At 46.5% G+C, this 21,377-nt stretch overlaps 2 protein-coding genes across 2 annotated transcripts in view; one reads left to right on the top strand and one right to left on the bottom strand.

The window, feature by feature from the left end:
- The window catches only part of LOC123762162 (uncharacterized), a 530,605-nt gene that overhangs the window by 469,231 nt on the left and 39,997 nt on the right, over positions 1–21,377 (bottom strand). The gene's annotated exons all lie outside the window — the stretch shown is intronic.
- On the top strand, positions 18,172–19,212 carry LOC123762167 (uncharacterized protein in mobD 3'region-like). Its single transcript, XM_045748543.2, has one exon. It carries the CDS (start codon positions 18,172–18,174, stop codon positions 19,210–19,212), a length of 1,041 nt encoding a protein of 346 aa, XP_045604499.2.

The following is a 21,377-nucleotide window of genomic DNA, read 5'->3' as shown; positions in this document are numbered from 1 at the left end:
TGGTTATGCATCGTTAATCGCCTGGAAAGAGATGTTGTTGTCTTGCCTATATACTGAATTCTTTCAGTCTTACAGTCCCCAAGTGGGCATTTGAAGGCATAGACGACATTGGTCTCTTTTAAAGCGTTCTGCTTTGTTTCTGGAGAGTTTCTCATGAGTAGGTTGGCCGTTTTCTTGGTTTTATAGTAGATTGTCAATTGTATCTTCTGATTTTTGTCTGTAGGGATAACGTTTCTATTAACAATATCTTTCAGGACCCTTTCCTTCGTTTTATGAGCTGTGGAAAAGAAGTTCCTGTAAAATAATCTAATAGGGGGTACAAGTGTTGTGTTAGTTGTCTCTTCAGAGGTTGCATGGTGTTTCACCTTTCTTCTTATGATGTCTTCAACGAAACCATTGGAGAAGCCGTTGTTGCTAGGACCTGCCTTACCCAACAGAGTTCTTCATCGATTTGCTTCCATCCTGAGCTGTGGCTGAGAGCACGGTCGACAGAAGCGTTAATGACACTCCTCTTCTACCTGTCTGGGCAGTCACTATTGGCATTCAGGGGACCATTCAGGCTTGTTTGCATTTGTGTTCCTCACGTGTTGCCCCAAAGAATGAGGTGATTTGATAAAATGCTATGCCCAATATTACCATCCAAGTGCCGCCGGGGAAGTGGTTCAAATAGCCTCGGCTATCACTTCCTTATGTGATAGCCGAGAAGTGATTCTCGGAAATCACCCCAGAAGTGATTCGAACCCATACTCCCAGGAGCAACGCAACTGGTATGTACAAGACGCCTTAATCCACTTGACCATCACGACCGGACATAATGAGGTGATAGCCGAAGCTATTTGAACCACCCCACCGCCGGCACTCGGATAGTAATCTTGGGCATAGCATTTTACCAAATCACCTCATTCTTTGGGGCACACGTGAGGAACACAAATGCGAACAAGCCTGAATGGTCCCCAGGACAATATGCAACTGAAAACTCACACCCCAGAAGTGACTCGAACCCATACTCCCAGGAGCAACGCAACTGGTATGTACAAGACGCCTTAATCCACTTGACCATCACGACCGGACATAATGAGGTGATAGCCGAAGCTATTTGAACCACCCCACCGCCGGCACTCGGATAGTAATCTTGGGCATAGCATTTTACCAAATCACCTCATTCTTTGGGGCACACGTGAGGAACACAAATGCGAACAAGCCTGAATGGTCCCCAGGACAATATGCAACTGAAAACTCACACCCCAGAAGTGACTCGAACCCATACTCCCAGGAGCAACGCAACTGGTATGTACAAGACGCCTTAATCCACTTGACCATCACGACCGGACATAATGAGGTGATAGCCGAAGCTATTTGAACCACCCCACCGCCGGCACTCGGATAGTAATCTTGGGCATAGCCTTTTACCAAATCACCTCATTCTTTGGGGCACACGTGAGGAACACAAATGCGAACAAGCCTGAATGGTCCCCAGGACAATATGCAACTGAAAACTCACACCCCAGAAGTGACTCGAACCCATACTCCCAGGAGCAACACAACTGGTATGTACAAGACGCCTTAATCCACTTGACCATCACGACCGGACATAATGAGGTGATAGCCGAAGCTATTTGAACCACCCCACCGCCGGCACTAGGATAGTAATCTTGGGCATAGCATTTTACCAAATCACCTCATTCTTTGGGGCACACGTGAGGAACACAAATGCGAACAAGCCTGAATGGTCCCCAGGACAATATGCAACTGAAAACTCACACCCCAGAAGTGACTCGAACCCATACTCCCAGGAGCAACGCAACTGGTATGTACAAGACGCCTTAATCCACTTGACCATCACGACCGGACATAATGAGGTGATAGCCGAAGCTATTTGAACCACCCCACCGCCGGCACTCGGATAGTAATCTTGGGCATAGCATTTTACCAAATCACCTCATTCTTTGGGGCACACGTGAGCAACACAAATGCGAACAAGCCTGAATGTGGGGTGTGAGTTTTCAGTTGCATATTGTCCTGGGGACCATTCAGGCTTGTTCGCATTTGTGTTCCTCACGTGTGCCCCAAAGAATGAGGTGATTTGGTAAAATGCTATGCCCAAGATTACTATCCGAGTGCCGGCGGTGGGGTGGTTCAAATAGCTTCGGCTATCACCTCATTATGTCCGGTCGTGATGGTCAAGTGGATTAAGGCGTCTTGTACATACCAGTTGCGTTGCTCCTGGGAGTATGGGTTCGAGTCACTTCTGGGGTGTGAGTTTTCAGTTGCATATTGTCCTGGGGACCATTCAGGCTTGTTCGCATTTGTGTTCCTCACGTGTGCCCCAAAGAATGAGGTGATTTGGTAAAATGCTATGCCCAAGATTACTATCCGAGTGCCGGCGGTGGGGTGGTTCAAATAGCTTCGGCTATCACCTCATTATGTCCGGTCGTGATGGTCAAGTGGATTAAGGCGTCTTGTACATACCAGTTGCGTTGCTCCTGGGAGTATGGGTTCGAGTCACTTCTGGGGTGTGAGTTTTCAGTTGCATATTGTCCTGGGGACCATTCAGGCTTGTTCGCATTTGTGTTCCTCACGTGTGCCCCAAAGAATGAGGTGATTTGGTAAAATGCTATGCCCAAGATTACTATCCGAGTGCCGGCGGTGGGGTGGTTCAAATAGCTTCGGCTATCACCTCATTATGTCCGGTCGTGATGGTCAAGTGGATTAAGGCGTCTTGTACATACCAGTTGCGTTGCTCCTGGGAGTATGGGTTCGAGTCACTTCTGGGGTGTGAGTTTTCAGTTGCATATTGTCCTGGGGACCATTCAGGCTTGTTCGCATTTGTGTTCCTCACGTGTGCCCCAAAGAATGAGGTGATTTGGTAAAATGCTATGCCCAAGATTACTATCCGAGTGCCGGCGGTGGGGTGGTTCAAATAGCTTCGGCTATCACCTCATTATGTCCGGTCGTGATGGTCAAGTGGATTAAGGCGTCTTGTACATACCAGTTGCGTTGCTCCTGGGAGTATGGGTTCGAGTCACTTCTGGGGTGTGAGTTTTCAGTTGCATATTGTCCTGGGGACCATTCAGGCTTGTTCGCATTTGTGTTCCTCACGTGTGCCCCAAAGAATGAGGTGATTTGGTAAAATGCTATTCCCAAGATTACTATCCGAGTGCCGGCGGTGGGGTGGTTCAAATAGCTTCGGCTATCACCTCATTATGTCCGGTCGTGATGGTCAAGTGGATTAAGGCGTCTTGTACATACCAGTTGCGTTGCTCCTGGGAGTATGGGTTCGAGTCACTTCTGGGGTGTGAGTTTTCAGTTGCATATTGTCCTGGGGACCATTCAGGCTTGTTCGCATTTGTGTTCCTCACGCGTGCCCCAAAGAATGAGGTGATTTGGTAAAATGCTATGCCCAAGATTACTATCCGAGTGCCGGCGGTGGGGTGGTTCAAATAGCTTCGGCTATCACCTCATTATGTCCGGTCGTGATGGTCAAGTGGATTAAGGCGTCTTGTACATACCAGTTGCGTTGCTCCTGGGAGTATGGGTTCGAGTCACTTCTGGGGTGTGAGTTTTCAGTTGCATATTGTCCTGGGGACCATTCAGGCTTGTTCACATTTGTGTTCCTCACGTGTGCCCCAAAGAATGAGGTGATTTGGTAAAATGCTATGCCCAAGATTACTATCCGAGTGCCGGCGGTGGGGTGGTTCAAATAGCTTCGGCTATCACCTCATTATGTCCGGTCGTGATGGTCAAGTGGATTAAGGCGTCTTGTACATACCAGTTGCGTTGCTCCTGGGAGTATGGGTTCGAGTCACTTCTGGGGTGTGAGTTTTCAGTTGCATATTGTCCTGGGGACCATTCAGGCTTGTTCGCATATATATATACATATATATATATACATATATGCATATATATATATATATATATATATATATATATATATATATATATATATATATATATATATATATATATATATATATATATATATATATTTGAGTAGGATCTTTGGAACACATTTGTTTTACTAATTCATTGTAAATATTTAGTATCTTATGCTATGATTATCCATGTGTGGGCCTGTGTGTGGTTAGGCGTTGCATAGGATGGGCCAATAAGCCCTCTGCAGTTTTTGTGCGGCTCATATTTGTGTCCACTTATTGTTCCTCACCTCACTCCACCATTGTCTCCTGCCTATTTATGTCCAGTACTCGACCTGTAAAACCCACTCCTTCTAAAGATGTATTAATATACGAAAGTACTTAAGGAAATTCTTGTTTCAATTTTCCTCCGTGGTCTGACTCTGTCATATATATATATATATATATATATATATATATATATATATATATATATATATATATATATATATATATATATATATATATATATATATATATATATATATATATATATATATATATATATATATATATATATATATTATTAAATATGACCGAAAAAGTAAGATTAATAATTCTAACACGAATTTTCTCAATCTTTCGTACATTTCGTTTCACTGTTGGAGGTAAATCAAAAATCAATTCTCCAAAATTCTTTTTTATTTCTAGTCTGACGCGACACGAGCGTGTTTCGTAAAACTTATTACATTTTCAAAGACTTTAGTTCACAAATACACAACTGAATAGAACTTGATTGATTGATGATTGATTGATAAAGATTAAGCCACCCAAAAGGTGGCACGGGCATGAATAGCCCGTAAGTGGTGGCCCTTTTGAGCCATTACCAGTATCAATAGATGATACTGGAGATCTGTGGAGGTGCGACTGCACCCTGCGTGACGGGAGATGCCTCCCGTGAATAGAACTTACGCATCTCCGATTTTATATCTACATTTGAGTGAGGTGGAAGGGGTGATGTGGCATTAACACAAGACAGAACAAGATGTGGTATTAATAGATTACCATCCGAGTGCTAATACTCTTGTTCTGTCTTGTGTAGATGAAATTAATACCCTATTAATACCACATCTTGTTCTGTCTTGTGTTAATGCCACATCACCCCTTCCACCTCACTCAAATGTAGATATAAAATCGGAGATGCGTAAGTTCTATTCAGTTGTGTATTTGTGAACTAAAGTCTTTGAAAATGTAATAAGTTTTACGAAACGCGCTCGTGTCGCGTCAGACTAGAAATAAAAATGAATTTTGGAGAATTGATTTTGTATTTACCTCCAACAGTGAAACGAAATGTACGAAAGATTGAGAAAATTCGTGTTAGAATTATTAATCTTACTTTTTCGGTCATATTTAATAATATATGTCTACAGGAAAGACTGCTACCAAAATATACTAATATATATATATATATATATATATATATATATATATATATATATATATATATATATATATATATATATATATATATATATATATATATATATATATATATATATATATATATATATATATATATATATATATATATTGAACATATAATCTCCTCTCACAACCAGACCCTAACCAGAGAAGTCTTAACAAACAACACAGAAATCATCGATGGATACAGCGATAGCAGGAGGCTCGACATCTGCGAGGCACTACACATCAAAAAGTCAACAGCCAATTAATGCACAACTATATTCTACCCACTTCAAGACTCAGAACCAATATAGAATCATCAAGAGGAAGTATGGGACAATAGGTCCTCTGCAGTTACTTCCATTCTTATGTTCTTATATCCAATTAATACCCATTGTTTCGTGTTTTGTCTTGTATTTGTCACAAGTTTGTTCACCTCACCCAAAACTGTTGTACCACATCACCTCACCCAAATGCGAGTATAAGTATGATGGATTAGCGTGTTTACAGGTTACAGTTGTGTGTGTAAAGTAAAGTCTTTGAAAATGTAATAAGTTATTACGAAACGCGTTCAAGCATCGCGTCAGTCTAGAAATAAAAATATATTTTGGAGAATTGGCTTTTCATTTACCATCGACAGTGAAAAGAAACATAAGAAATATTGAGAAAATTCGTGTTAGAATTATTACTCTTACCTTTTCGGTCATATTTAACAACATATGTTTACAAAAAACACTGCTACCAAAATATACCGATATATATATATATATATATATATATATATATATATATATATATATATATATATATATATATATATATATATATATATATATATATATATATATATATATATATATACATATTAGGAGTTAGGAACCACAAACCAATACAAAACTAGAAGATTAGGAGTAGAGGGGGATAGTAACGATGCCAGTAGATGGAGGAGAGGGACGTGATCTCTCCCCAGCCAGGCAGAACTAACACTATAACCTCGAACGAGAAGCGGGCACAAAACCAATGACAAGGTACGGAACAGCAATGTGCAGAATGCAGGAGCAATCTCTGAGCTCACCAGGACAACGTCTGCAGTTTAAATTGCTTCTACACAAGTGGAAGTAATTTACCAGATGCCTAGTAAATTAATGTGATGCTTTGTGTGCCTACACCGAGGCTGAGGACCGACATCAGTGAAGAATGGGGACGAGAAGAGATGTTTGAAGGGAGCATTCCATCTCCCGGGATACCTTCCACCTTTCAGAAGGGATGGAACGACGAGAGCACGTGGTGTTATGCTCTGTTTGGAACAGGACTTAACTGCAACCATCCATAAGGGCATGAACACGATGTGATCCTTTGAATGTGTATTGTTCATAATACAAGTTCAAGATGGTAACATCTTGAACTTGTATCATATTGAACAGATCTTACCATCTGATAGTGGGAGTATGCTGATCCCCACTATCAGTTTGGGCTGACACAGCAGAGACAAAGGAAGTTGCTGATCTGCATAATGTAATCAATGAGGCACAAACTCTAACCCTTATAATGAGGCACTTTAATCACCAGGTTATTGATTGGCTAAATTTATAACTCTAACTTCACAAGCAGCAGGATAAAATTTTGTTTGACGGTGTAGGACTGTTCTGATAGAGCACGTGACAGACCCTACCGGCGGTGACATCATTATAGCTCTTGTGCTGACATCAGAGGAGGGAAGGCAACTATCAGGAGAAAACGCCAAGCCATTAGACTATATAGCACTGGGAAGGGGTCAGGATAAGGATTTAGGATAAAACGGGGCGATGGAATGATGCCCAACCACTTGGACGGTCAGGGATTGAACACCGATCCGCATGAAGCGAGACCGTCGGTCTACCGTCCAGCCCAAGTGACTGGACATGACAGTTCGAGCAAGGGTTCGAGTCCGATCGTATGATCACAATATTCTAAGATGAATTAAATTTGCAGAAGCCCCATGAGGGACGAGGATGAGGACGGTCTTGACCACCCTCGAGGAGACGCTCAAGGGATGGTTGAGGAGGAGCAGAGCAACACCTGCATGGGGCTGATAGGTCATCATGGCATGCAAGCAGCAACCGGAAATTTCAAAAAGGTCGTCACTAATCTCGTTAAAAAATACGGGCCAAACATGAGAATGAAAAGAAGGGGAACAAGATGGGTGACACAGGCATTAGAAAGAGCTTTGATAACTTAGGGGACCTCTGGAGCGAGTGTAAGTCCACAAAGAACATCATAGCATATGTGTAGTAGAAGGGCATTACATTCAGTCACTCGGAAAATAACATCAACCGAAAGAAACTACGAAAGAAGACTTGCGCAAAACGAAAGAAAGATCCCAAATAGTTCTGAGCTTATAAGAAGACCAAAACAAAAGTCTCAGAAGGACCCGTACAGGATGAGACCAACCAAGTTATAATGGAGGACATAAGGGCAGCAAACACGCTGAAACGCTCACCACAAGCTACCGTCTGAGCAGCTTGGGCCATCTTCCAACGTGAGAGATGAAAAGTTGAATTAGAGCCAAAAGAGGTCAAAATACTGAGTTAGAGCCATGATGGTGGCTCCAGCGTCGAGTTAGAGCCATAATGGTGGCTCTAGCGTCGAGTTAGAGCCATAATGGTGGCTCCAGCGTTGAGTTAGAGCCATGATGGTGGCTCCAGCGTTGAGTTAGAGCCATGATGGTGGCTCCAGCGTTGAGTTAGAGCCATGATGGTGGCTCCAGCGTTGAGTTAGAGCCATGATGGTGGCTCCAGCGTTGAGTTAGAGCCATGATGGTGGCTCCAGCGTTGAGTTAGAGCCATGATGGTGGCTCCAGCGTTGAGTTAGAGCCATGATGGTGGCTCCTGCGTTGAGTTAGAGCCATGATGGTGGCTCCAGCGTTGAGTTAGAGCCATGATGGTGGCTCCTGCGTTGAGTTAGAGCCATAATGGTGGCTCCAGCATTGAGTTAGAGCCATGATGGTGGCTCCAGCGTTGAGTTTGAGCCATGATGGTGGCTCCAGCGTTGAGTTAGAGCCATAATGGTGGCTCCAGCGCTGAGTTAGAGCCATGATGGTGGCTCCTGCGTTGAGTTAGAGCCATGATGGTGGCTCCAGCGTTAAGTTAGAGCCATGATGGTGGCTCCAGCGTTAAGTTAGAGCCATGATGGTGACGGGAACGATGAGTGGCAATTACTCAGTATGTAAGACCATTATGTGGACACATTCTGAGTAAGTATGCACATAATGTTGAGTATAAGCCCATACGGTGGGTGGAACGATGAATTTTAAGTGGAAAGATGAGTTAGTGCCCAGGAGGGTGAACGATGAGTTAGTGCCCAGGAGGGTGAACGATGAGTTAGTGCCCAGGAGGGTGAACGATGAGTTAGTGCCCAGGAGGGTGAACGATGAGTTAGTGCCCAGGAGGGTGAACGATGAGTTAGTGCCCAGGAGAGTGGAAAGATGACTTAGTGCCCAGGAGAGTGAACGAAGAGGTAGTGCCCAGGAGAGTGCAAAGATGAGTTAGTACCCAAGAGGGTGAACGATGAGTTAGTGCCCAGGAGAGTGAACGATGAGTTAGTGCCCAGGAGAGTGAACGATGAGTTAGTGCCCAGGAGGGTGGAAAGATGAGTTAGTGCCCAGGAGAGTGAACGATGAGTTAGTGCCCAGGAGAGTGAACGATGAGTTAGTGCCCAGGAGAGTGAACGATGAGTTAGTGCCCAGGAGAGTGAACGATGAGTTAGTGCCCAGGAGGGTGGAAAGATGAGTTAGTGCCCAGGAGAGTGAACGATGAGTTAGTGCCCAGGAGAGTGAACGATGAGTTAGTGCCCAGGAGAGTGGAAAGATGAGTTAGTGCCCAGGAGAGTGAACGATGAGTTAGTGCCCAGGAGAGTGAACGATGAGTTAGTGCCCAGGAGAGTGGAAAGATGAGTTAGTGCCCAGGAGAGTGAACGATGAGTTAGTGCCCAGGAGAGTGAACGATGAGTTAGTGCCCAGGAGAGTGGAAAGATGAGTTAGTGCCCAGGAGAGTGAACGATGAGTTAGTGCCCAGGAGAGTGAACGATGAGTTAGTGCCCAGGAGAGTGAACGATGAGTTAGTGCCCAGGAGAGTGAACGATGAGTTAGTGCCCAGGAGAGTGAACGATGAGTTAGTGCCCAGGAGAGTGGAAAGATGAGTTAGTGCCCAGGAGAGTGAACGATGAGTTAGTGCCCAGGAGAGTGAACGATGAGTTAGTGCCCAGGAGAGTGGAAAGATGAGTTAGTGCCCAGGAGAGTGAACGATGAGTTAGTGCCCAGGAGAGTGAACGATGAGTTAGTGCCCAGGAGAGTGAACGATGAGTTAGTGCCCAGGAGAGTGAACGATGAGTTAGTGCCCAGGAGAGTGGAAAGATGAGTTAGTGCCCAGGAGAGTGAACGATGAGTTAGTGCCCAGGAGGGTGAACGATGAGTTAGTGCCCAGGAGAGTGAACGATGAGTTAGTGCCCAGGAGAGTGGAAAGATGAGTTAGTGCCCAGGAGGGTGAACGATGAGTTAGTGCCCAGGAGAGTGAACGATGAGTTAGTGCCCAGGAGAGTGAACGATGAGTTAGTGCCCAGGAGGGTGAACGATGAGTTAGTGCCCAGGAGAGTGAACGATGAGTTAGTGCCCAGGAGAGTGGAAAGATGAGTTAGTGCCCAGGAGAGTGAACGATGAGTTAGTGCCCAGGAGAGTGAACGATGAGTTAGTGCCCAGGAGAGTGGAAAGATGAGTTAGTGCCCAGGAGGGTGAACGATGAGTTAGTGCCCAGGAGAGTGAACGATGAGTTAGTGCCCAGGAGAGTGAACGATGAGTTAGTGCCCAGGAGGGTGAACGATGAGTTAGTGCCCAGGAGAGTGAACGATGAGTTAGTGCCCAGGAGAGTGGAAAGATGAGTTAGTGCCCAGGAGAGTGAACGATGAGTTAGTGCCCAGGAGGGTGGAACGATGAGTTAGTGCCCAGGAGGGTGAACGATGAGTTAGTGCCCAGGAGAGTGAACAATGAGTTAGTGCCCAGGAGGGTGAACGATGAGTTAGTGCCCAGGAGAGTGAACAATGAGTTAGTGCCCAGGAGAGTGAACAATGAGTTAGTGCCCAGGAGGGTGAACGATGAGTTAGTGCCCAGGAGGGTGAAAGATGAGTTAGTGCCCCAAAGGTTAACTATTGTAAATGAGAAGTTCTTCAATGGTGTGTTGTTTCCACTTCTTATATATCCATGTTAGACAGCGGTAAAAATTACAAATAAAAATTCTTAAAAAAAAAGATGTTCGAAATATTTTATTCGGGTTTATATTTATATATTAAGAGTAACCAATCAGGCGTTTTTGTTGTTCTGTCTTGCGTTTGATGGTAATTGTCAGAAATTCCGTCTTTAGATAACTAACACCCAATATATTCAGCAAACATGGTTATGTTAGTTACATAATATCAATACTAACCACTAACGTCAATTGAAGAAAATGGGTTTCGTGACAGTTCAGAGAAAACGGGAGGTTCGTGACGTCATCAAAATATTAATTTAAGCTCGACACGTATCCTTAAAACTAACAGTCTAGTGATAAAACTTGCTAGAATAGTATTCTCTGTGATTTAACTTAATAAAATTTACCATCAAATTAGAGACTCCCTTCCATTGTCAACAAAAGACGGAAAATAGAACCGTATTTTTCGTGCCGCCGACAGGAGGAGGGAGAGTGGCCGACAGTGTGTAAACAAAAGCTTTCTAAGAGGTTCCGCAATCTGATATTTCCATCGCCCAACAGTGATTCTGCCACAACGACCTCATCCGTAACAGAGGGAGCTGCTAATATCCGACTAAACCCCCATGTCTTTTAGTTGTATGGCCAAATAACGCTTGGATAGGTTAGTTTTATGGCTAAATAACTCTTAGATAGGTTAGTTTTATGGCCAAATAACTCTTAGATAGGTTAGTTTTATGGCCAAATAACTCTTAGATAGGTTAGTTTTATGGCTAAATAACTCTTAGATAGGTTGGTTGGTTAAGCAGCATGACAACGCCCAAACTAGGGTGAGCCTGGTGTTGACAATTTCACAATCCTAATTAATACATGTCACATTTTATTAACTATAATATTGTTGAACAATTATTACTGTGTAAAATTCCGGCAGGTAACCTGTGACGAACTGAATAAATCACTGCCTGCTGAGTAGACGTAACAAGGATAAACAGCCGTCATTAATACAGGTGCAAGACGACTACATGTGGTGGACAGTATCTGATGTTTGATGACTAGGCTATATAGACTAGGCTATATAGACTAGGCTATATAGGCTAGGCAATATAGGCTAGGCTATACTCTACCTACCAGCTAAGACCTGGTTAACATTTTACTAATCCATTTTAGCTGTAGTGGTAACCATTAACTTAATAGCTCATTTTAATATATATTATTTATGGTATGGGCTATGTACCTAAGCCCCCCCCCCCAACCAATAATCTTTTAATAGATTATTTATAATAATCTATTAAAATAAGCTCAATAAATTAATATTTTAATATATAAATCAATTAACAAATAAAATCCTGTTGAAAAAAAACAGTAATCCAGTTTTTTGTTCGATAACCTTAATTGTTTTGTTCTGTTATTGGCGTCGTCACCACTTTAATAAAGTACTGAGGAAAGTAGAGAAGGAGAACAACTACCAAGAGCTACAACGAACATAATGAGACAGTGAAGAAACATAGAAAGTTCACGACGAAGTTATCAACCCAGCACCTTGGTCATCATTGATGACTACAGCTGCTCTGACCAGTGATCCTTGACACCCAGCACCTTGATCATCATTGATGACTACAGCTGCTCTGACCAGTGATCCTTGACACCCAGCACCTTGATCATCATTGATGACTACAGCTGCTCTGACCAGTGAGCCTTGACACCCAGCACCTTGATCATCATTGATGACTACAGCTGCTCTGACCAGTGAGCCTTGACACCCAGCACCTTGGTCATCATTGATGACTACAGCTGCTCTGACCAGTGATCCTGGACACCCAGCACCTTGGTCATCATTGATGACTACAGCTGCTCTGACCAGAAAACCTGGACAATAAGCTTAATTCTTTCTGCAACTGTCAACGTTCCGTGACAGTCAGCCTCTCTACCCACCTGACAATGGTTTACATGCTTCCCTTGCTCACCCACCCACGTAAGGCATCATCAGAAGAGTTCATGTCTAATAACAACTCTTAGAAAACAAATCATTAAACAATATATATTTTGAAAATTGACACAGAGAACTAACTTCTCTTCATGCCACAGTAAAGGTCACGAGCTACATTCGCGAGAGGATGATAAGGTAAGATTTGTAAACATTAAGATATTGTCTTGTGACCCGCAAGGAGATCTGTTTATGGCTGCTGGAGATGGTCTCCGGGGTAAGACAAGGGCATCTCTGACACTGAAGAGAGTCAGGCGTTGTGAGGCTCTGCTGGCAAGCCTAGGCACAGCTCTCGGCTCAACCAGGCAGGGACGACTGTCAAGTGATATTACCTGCTTGACTGATTTCCCCAAAGAGATGCTCCGAGCGATTGGTGTTGTGGAAGGAATGTGGAGATGTGACACTTTGAGGGAAGATGTTCATTTTCCTTCCGGCCAACGGGGGTGTTGCCTGACATTATATATATGCTTCACATATATATATATTTCTCTATTTTGCTGATTTTGGCCCAAGCTGATCTGTCGCTGTTTTCAGTTGTCGTGAAATATTTCAGAAAATCATGTATGCCGATACGTGAGTTGGAATTTAGAATTCCGTGACGGACTTTCGTCAGTTTGTCTTTGTTTGGTATCTGTACGCATCTTTGTCCTTGGTTGTTCTTGTTTAATGTGATGTCCTGTGTCGAGGGCACAGCGGCTGTGTGGCCGACGCTGTGACCAACTCACCACTTGGCCTCCACTGCTGGGAAATAAGTTCACGTCTCCGGCACAAGTTGTGAGCCAGAGATCATATTGGGACACGTAACCTCATTTGTTGCTTCTTGTTGCACCCAGACCTCCCGACCTCCTCCATCACCCTCGCCCTGCACCTCCCGACCACCTCCATCACCCTCACCCAGCACCTCCCGACCCCCTCCATCACCCTCACCCAGCACCTCCCGACCCCCTCCATCACCCACACCCAGCACCTCCCGACCCCCTCCATCACCCTCGCCTTGCACCTCCCGACCCCCTCCATCACCCTCACCCAGCACCTCCCGACCACCTCCATCACCCTCACCCAGCACCTCCCGACCCCCTCCATCACCCTCACCCAGCACCTCCCGACCACCTCCATCACCCTCACCCAGCACCTCCCGACCACCTCCATCACCATCACCCTGCACCTCCCGACCCCCTCCATCACCCTCACCCAGCACCTCCCGACCACCTCCATCACCCTCACCCAGCACCTCCCGACCCCCTCCATCACCCTCACCCAGCACCTCCCGACCCCCTCCATCACCCTCACCCAGCACCTCCCGACCACCTCCATCACCCTCACCCAGCACCTCCCGACCCCCTCCATCACCCTCACCCAGCACCTCCCGACCCCCTCCATCACCATCACCCAGACCTCCCGACCCCCTCCATCACCCTCACCCAGCACCTCCCGACCCCCTCCATCACCCTCACCCAGCACCTCCCGACCACCTCCATCACCATCACCCTGCACCTCCCGACCCCCTCCATCACCCTCACCCAGCACCTCCCGACCACCTCCATCACCATCACCCAGCACCTCCCGACCCCCTCCATCACCCTCACCCAGCACCTCCCGACCCCCTCCATCACCCTCACCCAGCACCTCCCGACCCCCTCCATCACCATCACCCAGACCTCCCGACCCCCTCCATCACCCTCACCCAGCACCTCCCGACCCCCTCCATCACCCTCACCCAGCACCTCCCGACCACCTCCATCACCATCACCCTGCACCTCCCGACCCCCTCCATCACCCTCACCCAGCACCTCCCGACCCCCTCCATCACCATCACCCAGCACCTCCCGACCCCCTCCATCACCATCACCCAGCACCTCCCGACCCCCTCCATCACCATCACCCAGCACCTCCCGACCATCACCATCACCCAGCACCTCCCGACCCCCTCCATCACCATCACCCAGCACCTCCCGACCCCCTCCATCACCATCACCCAGCACCTCCAGACCCCCTCCATCACCCTCACCCAGCACCTCCCACAACCTCTCCACCAACGTGTGACACAGACATAAACAACAGTAAACCTGGACAATAACGACAGCAGCGTTATTAAAAAGAAAGTTGGTTAGGAAGTAAAGAGGATTATAACGTTTGAAGAGACGAAAGTTTACGGGTGCTCAACCATGGAGCCAGGAGGGGGGAGAGGGGACCCCGCCCCCCCAGGGGGTGGCGGGTGGGGGGCACCGGCCCCTCCTAAGGGGGGAAAGGGAGGGGCATCTGGAGAGCTGATAACTTTCCGGTCATCTAGAGGAATCATCCGACTTGGAGGGATGTAAACTTTCCAATAATAAAATTCTCGGGAATGGAATGAGAATCTACAGCAGAGATTGGGGTTGGCATGAGGCTAAGGCCCAGAGCACGGGGCTCACAGTGCTCTCAGCAGTATAACATGGGAATTACAGGCGACTCACGAACACAAAGTAAGGCTCACAGTAGGCTGAAGAACACGCTATAGGGCTCACAGTGGGCTGAAGAACACACCATAGGGCTCACAGTGGGCTGAAGAACACACCATAGGGCTCACAGTGGGCTGAAGAACACACCATAGGGCTCACAGTGGGCTGAAGAACACTCCATAGGTCTCACAGTGGGCTGAAGAACACACCATAGGGCTCACAGTGGGCTGAAGAACACACCATAGGGCTCACAATGGGCTGAAGAACACTCCATAGGTCTCACAGTGGGCTGAAGAACACACCATAGGGCTCACAGTGGGCTGAAGAACACACCATAGGGCTCACAGTGGGCTGAAGAACACACCATAGGGCTCACAGTGGGCTGAAGAACACACCATAGGGCTCACAGTGGGCTGAAGAACACACCATAGGGCTCACAGTGGGCTGAAGAACACACCATAGGGCTCACAGTGGGCTGAAGAACACACCATAGGGCTCACAGTGGGCTGAAGAACACACCATAGGGCTCACAGTGGGCTGACGAACACACCATAGGGCTCACAGTGGGCTGAAGAACACACCATAGGGCTCACAGTGGGCTGAAGAACACACCATAGGGCTCACAGTGGGCTGAAGAACACAACATAGGGCTCACAGTGGGCTGACGAACACACCATAGGGCTCACAGTGGGCTGAAGAACACACCATAGGGCTCACAGTGGGCTGAAGAACACACCATAGGGCTCACAGTGGGCTGAAGAACACACCATAGAGCTCACAGTGGGCTGAAGAACACACCATAGGGCTCACAGTGGGCTGAAGAACACACCATAGGGCTCACAGTGGGCTGAAGAACACACCATAGGGCTCACAGTGGGCTGAAGAACACACCATAGGGCTCACAGTGGGCTGAAGAACACACCATAGGGCTCACAGTGGGCTGACGAACACACCATAGGGCTCACAGTGGGCTGAAGAACACTCCATAGGGCTCACAGTGGGCTGAAGAACATGCCATAGGGCTCACAGTGGGCTGAAGAACACTCCATAGGGCTCACAGTGGGCTGAAGAACACAACATGGGGCTGACAGTGGCTGAGATACACAACATGGGGCTGACAGTGGGCTGAGGTACACAACATGGGGCTGACAGTGGGCTGAGGTATACAACATGGGGCTGACAGTGGGCTGAGATACACAACATGGGGCTGACAGTGGGCTGAGATACACAACATGGGGCTGACAGTGGGCTGAGATACACAACATAGGGCTGACAGTGGGCTGAGGTACACAACATGGGACTGACAGTAGCTGAGGTACACAACATGGGGCTGACAGTGGCTGAGGTACACAACATGGGGCTGACAGTGGCTGAGATACACAACATGGGGCTGACAGTGGCTGAGATACACAACATGGGGCTGACAGTGGCTGAGATACACAACATAGGGCTGACAGTGGGCTGAGGTACACAACATGGGACTGACAGTGGCTGAGGTACACAACATGGAGCTGACAGTGGGCTGAGGTACACAACATGGGACTGACAGTGGCTGAGGTACACAACATGGGGCTGACAGTGGCTGAGGTACACAACATGGGGCTGACAGTGGCTGAGATACACAACATGGGGCTGACAGTGGCTGAGATACACAACATGGGGCTGACAGGTGCTGAGGTACACAACATGGGGCTGACAGTGGCTGAGGTACACAACATGGGGCTGACAGTGGGCTGAGATACACAACATGGGGCTGACAGTGGGCTGAGATACACAACATGGGGCTGACAGTGGCTGAGGTACACAACATGGGGCTGACAGTGGCTGAGATACACAACATGGGGCTGACAGTGGCTGAGGTACACAACATGGGGCTGACAGTGGCTGAGATACACAACATGGGACTGACAGTGGCTGAGATACACAACATGGGGCTGACAGTGGCTGAGATACACAACATGGGGCTGACAGTGGCTGCGATACACAACATGGGGCTGACAGTGGGCTGAGGTACACAACATGGGACTGACAGTGGCTGAGATACACAACATGGGGCTGACAGTGGCTGAAATACAACATGGGGCTGACAGTGGCTGAGATACACAACATGGGGCTGACAGTGGCTGAGGTACACAACATGGGACTGACAGTGGCTGAGATACACAACATGGGGCTGACAGTGGCTGAGATACACAACATGGGGCTGACAGTGGCTGAGATACACAATATGGGGCTGACAGTGGCTGAGATACACAACATGGGACTGACAGTGGCTGAGGTACACAACATGGGGCTGACAGTGGCTGAGATACACAACATGGGGCTGACAGTGGGCTCAGGTACACAACATGGGGCTGACAATGGGCTGAGGTACACAACATGGGGCTGACAGTGGGCTGAGATACACAACATGGGGCTGACAGTGGCTGAGGTACACAACATGGGGCTGACAGTGGGCTGAGATACACAACATGGGGCTGACAGTGGGCTGAGATACACAACATGGGGCTGACAGTGGCTGAGATACACAACATGGAGCTCACAGTGGCTGACGTACACAACATGGGGCTCACAGTGGCTGAGATACACAACATGGGGCTCACAGTGGCTGAGATACACAACATGGGGCTGACAGTGGCTGAGATACACAACATGGGGCTGACAGTGGCTGAGATACACAACATGGGACTGACAGTGGCTGAGGTACACAACATAGGGCTGACAATGGGCTGAGATACACAACATGGGGCCACAGTGGGCTGAAATACACAACATGGGACTGACAGTGGCTGAGGTACACAACATGGGACTGACTGTGACTGAGATACACAACATGGGACTGACAGTGGCTGAGGTACACAACATGGGACTGACAGTGGCTGAGGTACACAACATGGGGCTGACAGTGGCTGAGATACACAACATGGGACTGACAGTGGCTGAGATACACAACATGGGACTGACAGTGGCTGAGGTACACAACATGGGACTGACAGTGGCTGAGGTACACAACATGGGGCTGACAGTGGCTGAGATACACAACATGGGACTGACAGTGGCTGAGATACACAACATGGGGCTGACTGTGGCTGAGATACACAACATGGGACTGACAGTGGCTGAGGTACACAACATGGGACTGACAGTGGCTGAGGTACACAACATGGGGCTGACAGTGGCTGAGATACACAACATGGGGCTGACAGTGGCTGAAATACAACATGGGGCTGACAGTGGCTGAGATACACAACATGGGGCTGACAGTGGCTGAGATACACAACATGGGGCTGACAGTGGCTGAGATACACAACATGGGGCTGACAGTGGCTGAGATACACAACATGGGGCTGACAGTGGCTGAGATACACAACATGGGGCTGACAGTGGCTGAGATACACAACATGGGACTGACAGTGGCTGAGATACACAACATGGGGCTGACAGTGGCTGAGATACACAACATGGGGCTGACAGTGGCTGAGATACACAACATGGGGCTGACAGTGGCTGAGATACACAACATGGGGCTGACAGTGGCTGAGATACACAACATGGGACTGACAGTGGCTGAGGTACACAACATGGGGCTGACAGTGGCTGAGATACACAACATGGGGCTGACAGTGGCTGAGATACACAACATGGGGCTGACAGTGGCTGAGATACACAACATGGGACTGACAGTGGCTGAGATACACAACATGGGGCTGACAGTGGCTGAGGTACACAACATGGGGCTGACAGTGGCTGAGATACACAACATGGGGCTGACAGTGGCTGAGGTACACAACATGGGACTGACAGTGGCTGAGATACACAACATGGGGCTGACAGTGGCTGAGATACACAACATGGGGCTGACAGTGGCTGAGGTACACAACATGGGGCTGACAGTGGCTGAGATACACAACATGGGGCTGACAGTGGCTGAGATACACAACATGGGGCTGACAGTGGCTGAGATACACAACATGGGACTGACAGTGGCTGAGATACACAACATGGGACTGACAGTGGCTGAGATACACAATATGGGGCTGACAGTGGCTGAGATACACAACATGGGGCTGACAGTGGCTGAGATACACAACATGGGGCTGACAGTGGCTGAGATACACAACATGGGACTGACAGTGGCTGAGATACACAACATGGGACTGACAGTGGCTGAGATACACAACATGGGGCTGACAGTGGCTGAGATACACAACATGGGACTGACAGTGGCTGAGATACACAACATGGGGCTGACAGTGGGCTGAGTTTTTTTTATATTAATATTATTTTCTACCACAGACGTGGCCACACTTTTACAATGCTAACCAGCATATATACATTTTCTTCTGTCCTCCATGGACAGGGTTAGAGATGTGTTAAACATATAGTTCAGAGGTTTATTGAACACTCAACCACAGAAGGTGATTCGGTGCTTTTAAAATGCTAATCTATCCTACATATGTAAATACATAGATACACAGATGTAAGTATGCCCTATATAAAGTGTTCGACGTGTCTTTTTCATAGTGTCATCATTGTGCATTTACAAAGGTGAAATGTAATTTTTATCAACTTTCATATATACTTTATAAACATACATATACATACACACACATATATGTTCATATACATTTATACATACATATATACACACACATGCATTCACATACATCTGTGTCTTTTACTCTGACAGGGTGAGATAGCTGATAGAGAAACTAGTGTGCAATTAAGCACTTAATCACTGAAGGTGATTAGGGTGCTTTTACAAGCTCAGGTTATATAGTTACATCACATACATACATTGTATAATTAATACTTTACATGGTCAATCTTGGGTACAAGTCCAATATATCATCAAGTGTTCCAGTACTCATATAGTAATTACAGAGTTCAGCATACCTTAGCCCAGGAGGGCGAAAGTCAGTCAATATGGGACATTCTACAATATAATGTTCAAGGCAGAGCATGTTTTCTCTTTCACAAAGTTGACACATTGTGTACTCGACATTTGGGTTTTGATAAAGCTGCCACATACGTCTATATCCCAGGCGTATTCTGGCCACTATAACATCACATTGCCGGGTTCTTGTTCTATTAGTCCCATATGTGAATGTCTCCTCACGATATCTATCATAATATTTAATGCTACAACTTTCAGGTCTTTGTGAATTTGTTAGGTCGCTGAGATCTACATTAGATATTTGTTTAAGTATTCTCTTTGTCACTGCTAATGAAACACCCATATCAATTTCTACCACTGGTTTTCTACAGGGTGTCTTTGCAAGCATATCAACAGTACCATGCCTTGAGATGCCAACATGTGATGGTATCCATACGATAGGAATTAAATTTCAAATCTGTTTTCATTAGCAGCTAAAACATTCATTCGAATATCACTGACTATTTTCTGGGTGTCACTACTATGTGCGTTCAATGCCAGGAGTGCACTCTGCGAGTCACAGTATATAAGTCCACTGCCTTTGTCTTTTAAAAATTCAGTGGCAAGGTATATGCCTGCAAGTTCGGTTTCAGTTGTACTTGCCCAGTCATTGACGCGCTTCATTGCTGTATGTACGAGAGAAGATTGTTCAAATATGTTACATGTACATCCGGTACTTCGTCCACCTTCTTCTACAGAGCCGTCGGTATAGCACTGATACACATCGTTACCCCATACTCTGAGTACTTTCAGTGATGCTTTTCAGTGTTAACTGTTTTAATAATGTAGAGTGCACACTATTTTTCTTGGGCGCATTTACAAAATCAACTGATAGATCCCAGTTTTCCCATGGAGTAATTGGTTGATTAATCATTAGTTGAGTTGGGTACATATTTAATATTTTGATGGAGTTGGCTACCTTGTAGAACCAAAATACATAATCAGATTTCGTTCTTCTTCTATAGACCTCAGGTGAGTGCAGCATATTAGAAAGTTTAGCTTAAAACATCATGTCTTGTCTAGATCTACTCAATGCCTTCACGCCGAAAACTGTGCTAATAGACAAAATTGTCTTACTTATAGTAGTTAATTTTAACTCTGCTCTCATATTAACTATTCTCGTGGGCTTTGGAGCCCCAAGGATGAGATTCATAGCTTCAGTTTGCAAGGTTTCAAGAGATTTCAGCTCTTTGTCTGTATACAGTGTGAGATGTAGAGCATTGTACTCAGTCACACAACGTATAAATGATACATAAAACATTCTAGCAAGTCTCACGTTAATTCCATGATTGACACCAACAAGGACCCGGAAGGATTTTAATCTCACCCACAGTCTCCTCTTGAGAGAAGAAAGGTACCCAGGATCATTAATGGGGACACCAAGGTATCTGTGAGACTCGCAGTTCTCGAGTGCTCGTCCATCTATATGATAACTGGCTGGTGGAATACCACACGAAATGAGGGCACGAGTTTTCTGTACAGAGATAAGGA

The sequence above is a fragment of the Procambarus clarkii genome, chromosome 34 (assembly GCF_040958095.1).
Source record: "Procambarus clarkii isolate CNS0578487 chromosome 34, FALCON_Pclarkii_2.0, whole genome shotgun sequence".
Taxonomy (NCBI): Eukaryota; Metazoa; Arthropoda; class Malacostraca; order Decapoda; family Cambaridae; genus Procambarus; species Procambarus clarkii.
Note: the sequence above shows the minus strand (reverse complement) of the source record. Positions and strands in the feature narration are given on the sequence as shown.